The 2,500-nt window shown below is 38.8% G+C and overlaps 1 protein-coding gene across 1 annotated transcript in view; it reads right to left on the bottom strand.

Moving 5' to 3' along the window:
• The window catches only part of LOC138027574 (L-rhamnose-binding lectin CSL1-like), a 17,706-nt gene extending 15,537 nt beyond the window's left edge, over positions 1 to 2,169 (bottom strand). The window contains exon 1 of the mRNA XM_068875114.1: positions 2,031 to 2,169. Within this exon, the coding sequence (XP_068731215.1) occupies positions 2,031 to 2,071 (41 nt within the window). The 5' untranslated portion in view covers positions 2,072 to 2,169. The remainder of the gene's footprint in view (positions 1 to 2,030) is intronic.
• Between the last annotated feature and the right edge of the window lie 331 nt (positions 2,170 to 2,500).

The raw sequence follows: 2,500 nt of genomic DNA, 5'->3' as shown, positions 1-2,500 counted from the left end.
AAACCAGTACCTGGTCAGCGGTTAACTTAAAGAAAAACAGCTGACCTCAGTGAGCTTTAAACTTGAGCCCGCGATATGGTCACGTGATGCTGATCAGTGGATACCTTGTTTGACAGGTGTCAATTAATCAAAAGATGGATGTCCAATATCAAGGATGTATGCTGTAAACTAGCATGATACTGGTCACATTGGCATACATGGATGGGTGGAGGTACGGACGTTCATGACGTCGTAGCTATAAAACCAAAGTTTCTCGCATCGATGGGTTACCATATTTTCTCAACTGTGACGCTATGAAACCAATCGTATCAGTTTATTTTTAAGATGCTTCACCCATATTGTTCGAGGAAAACGAAATGGTCTAACCGCGAGAAACTTACGATATTGCAAAGTTATATTTTGAGATGACGTTTTCGTCGACCGTCTGACGACGCAAACAAGACGGAATAACCGCAAAATACTTATGCTGGCTGAAAGTTAGTGAAATACTCAACTGAACCTCTTTTACACACGCAATTGGCACTCGCACTCCGAAATAGCGGCACGGTGCCAGTATTAGGCAAATTTTGGGATCAGCTGCTACATCACCCAAATTTTGCAACGACAACAGCGACAGCAACGAGAACGTCACAAATTTGCATATTTAGTGGGCAAAAACAATAACTTAGCACGCCCTGCATCTGCGTTTTTCAATTCCATTTATTTGCCGTCGTCTGCAAAACCAAAATGTAAAATAGCCAAATTTGAGGTTTTATGAAGAATGAGAATATTTTTTTTATTTTCTTCCAATTAAAATAAGTGCCTTTCCGACCGGTGCCTACCGAGCTTTTGTCATAAAGTGATTACAACAATGAGAATTTTTATAGTGAAATGACGTTCTCGATTCCGTCGCCGTCATGGTTGCTTAAGTTAAGCACAGATGCTTAATATGCCTTCTCTATGCTGTGTTTTATTGACACACGAAGAATTTACCCTTGCTATACCCGAAAAACAGATTGACCTTACGTTACCGAAATTTCGGAGTGCCTGCCAGATTTTTGTGCTAGTGTGAAGTGGCCTTTACCATCGGCTTTACATGGAACGGCAAATGCATGGCAAGCGACAAGCTGTTTCTCTCATACTTAAGTATGACAAGTCAGTCGTGAAAACGTGTCTATATCTTTAAGAAAGTAATTGCTCAATAGGGCCTTTTATACGAGAGAAGATAAGCCGTGGCTTACTCTGGCCGCTGCTTACATAAGACCCGAACACCCCGTATAAATGGTACAAAATCTACGTTCACGGCTTTCTCAAGCCGCGGCTTATCCTGACCTGGGAGTTTATACTCGTATAAGCGGCCAGAGTAGGCCGCGGCTTATTCTCTCTCGTACAAACGGCCCTAATATGGATATTAAAGTCAAACAAGTTTCTTATCTTTTTGGAAAAACGCAAATTTCAGCCTATAACTTTTGCTCTTTGCCGTAAATGCCTATCTAAATCTTTCTCTTGCTTATAAAGTCTACAACGAGAAGAATCATCTAATCATTACACATCAGATATCGCGGGAAAGACCGTATGGGACGTTTAGAAAAATGGAGCGCTTTTTAGTCATCGCAGTCCACAATCATTTTTATTTTTTTTTACCCTGAAAACAAGTTCAAAAACCAGCCTATCAAAGCAAGTGGATGGCAGTTGTACCCGAAGAGTTTTTTGGAAATTTCGAGAAACGGGCCCCATTCCGTGACATTTTGTAAGTGACAGGTTTAGCAGAATCGAGCTTTTTTATTTGTTCGCGCAGGTTTTGGCGACTTCTGTTCGGCAGAATTATAAGCTTAATCTACCAAAAAAAAAAAGAAAGAAAGAATTGTTACTCAGGAAACGTACGCAATGATCTTGTCTCCAGCAATTCTCGTCAATCATTTCATTTGTTTATCAGTTTATTTATCAATTATTATAGTTAATTGTAAAATGATAGTTAAGCTCAATTTATAGCCACGGCTAGCTTGTCATAAGGTAAATAACTGAGGTATTAAGAATAAAAATGTACTTACTGAATACTCGCGAGAACGAAAAGCGATATCGCCAGATACATTTTTCTTAGGAGGTCAAATCGACTAACAGTGATGTTCGCAGCGAATGAGCTCTTTTAAAGCACCACAATCGGGAAAAATATTTCAATTTACTATGTTCTCAAATCCCATAATACATCTTGATTACGCCCCAAAATATTGCTTAATCATTGTTTGCAATTTCTCCTGGGACATGAAGTTGTCGAAAAGACAATGCTAATCCACAGACAAAAGCTCACGTTACCGTTAACTTTCTGATTTTGCCATGAGGGTTTCGCTTGAAAGCATTTAAGGACCAATTAATTATAGTTTAAGACGTTTGTTCAGAAAACGATTTTTATTCCCTTGTCGAACATTTTTTTTTTTAAATTACAAATGACAAGTAAATCCCTTTTTATTGAGATACGCCTAGCAGTGAAATTACTAACGGTTATTTGGGGAGTGAAATCAAT

The sequence above is a fragment of the Montipora capricornis genome, chromosome 12 (genome assembly GCF_036669925.1).
Source record: "Montipora capricornis isolate CH-2021 chromosome 12, ASM3666992v2, whole genome shotgun sequence".
Lineage (NCBI taxonomy): Eukaryota > Metazoa > Cnidaria > Anthozoa > Scleractinia > Acroporidae > Montipora > Montipora capricornis.
The sequence above is the reverse complement of the archived record's forward strand: the minus strand, read 5'-3'. Positions and strand labels throughout refer to the sequence as shown.